A 1,490-nucleotide genomic window follows, 5' to 3' on the forward strand; every position below is an offset into this window, starting at 1 on the left:
TTTCAGACTCAGCTCAGTTTTATGCTCATTTTCCCACTCAGATCCTCCTCTCTCTTTCATTTGCCCTGCTCTGGTGACAATTGTTGTCACACAACATTGCTGAGAGAGCAGGAGGGTGTTACTGACAGTCCTGTTCATGGCTAGCCAGGCTCCCAGCTGGAGCTGGGTTTGTCCCAGTGCTCAGCAGTGCCTGGGTTTGTCCCAGTGCTCAGCAGTGCCTGTGGGGTGCTGCTCTGTGCCTGCCATAATCCTCCTGTTGCTTTCACCTTCCCAGCTCCTGTCCAAAAGCAGCTGAAGCTGCTCGACTTCTCCTGACAGACCTTTGGTCCAACAGGGAGCTCCAGAATGTGCTCAAGCAGGTAAGGACAACACTCCTGCCTCTGGGAGTCAGGAGCAGCCCTGGGTTGTTCACCTGCTGAGGTGGGGAGCTGGTAAAGGCCCTGATCCAGCAGCCAGGAGGGCAGGGCCCAGGAGGAGCCTGGGGTACTTGGGCACCTGCCTGGCATCTGAGCAGGTGGCAGGGGGACCCTGCTGGGACTCACTCTGGGGACAAAGCAGAGGGTGTCATGCCTGTGTCAGACACCTTCCTCCCTGGGATGCTGCTGGGTCCCCAGCACAGCTCCCCCACTCTGGGCTGGGACACGCTGGGTGTTCCGCCCTCATTTAGGGGATTCCCTTCGCTGCAGCCCATCGGGTCCCAACAGGTGCCTGGCAAGGTCCCTCCTCTCTTCCCCCCATTTTCTTCTGTGTCCATAGCCCTGCCCTGTGGTTACACCCCCTGCAGTCAGAGTAAGCTTTCAAACCAAGAGGGGAGGAGTATTTGGGATTTGTTTTACTCCCTGCAAGAGAAGCTGGGAAAGTGCAGAGCCAAACAGGCACTGAGCAGCTCCAGCCCCCAGCTCCAGCTGCTCCCAATTCCCAGCTCCAGCTCCAGCTCCTAGCTCCAGCTGCTCCCAATTCCCGATTCCCAGCTCCAGTTCCAGCTGCTCCCAATTCCCAGCTCCAGCTCCAGCCCCCAGCTCCAGCTGCTCCCAATTCCCAGCTCCTGCTCCCTGTGGCTTTCTTTAAACAAGTTTGGGTTTTTCCAACTCAAAAGCAGCAGCACCTGCAGGGAGTACAGGGCCAAATTAAAGAGAAGGAGGGATCCCTACAAAGGGGAACACCTGGAGGCAAAAGCAGAGCATCCAAAGTCTGTTCCCACATTGACAGTGAGGGTTTTCTGCACAGGAGTTGGGGTGGTTTTGTGCCAGGCTCTGCTCACAGCCCGTGCCAGCTCATTTTGGTGTGACTGAGTCACTCTGGTGTTCACACACAGGTTTATTGCAGAGGTGCCTGTCAGGGAGGAGGATGGGAGTCTTCAGGGGTGCATGCACCATGTGAAGACTTCTCCTCTTTTTGCAGGATGAGGAACTAAATGAAACAATACTCAGTGAATGATTCAATAGAAGTTCCCTCCAAAAACCTGGAGGGGTCCAGCTCTGGGATGGTGG

General features: G+C 56.0%; 1 protein-coding gene across 1 annotated transcript in view; it reads left to right on the forward strand.

Annotated features, from left to right (window-relative positions):
- Window positions 1-1,490, forward strand: part of PKP1 (plakophilin 1) — a 47,050-nt gene that overhangs the window by 44,092 nt on the left and 1,468 nt on the right. The window contains exon 12 of the mRNA XM_005426822.2: window positions 275-359. Within this exon, the coding sequence (XP_005426879.1) occupies window positions 275-359 (85 nt within the window). The remainder of the gene's footprint in view (window positions 1-274; window positions 360-1,490) is intronic.

The sequence above is a fragment of the Geospiza fortis genome, unplaced genomic scaffold, assembly GCF_000277835.1.
Source record: "Geospiza fortis unplaced genomic scaffold, GeoFor_1.0 scaffold26, whole genome shotgun sequence".
In the NCBI taxonomy this organism is placed as follows: domain Eukaryota; kingdom Metazoa; phylum Chordata; class Aves; order Passeriformes; family Thraupidae; genus Geospiza; species Geospiza fortis.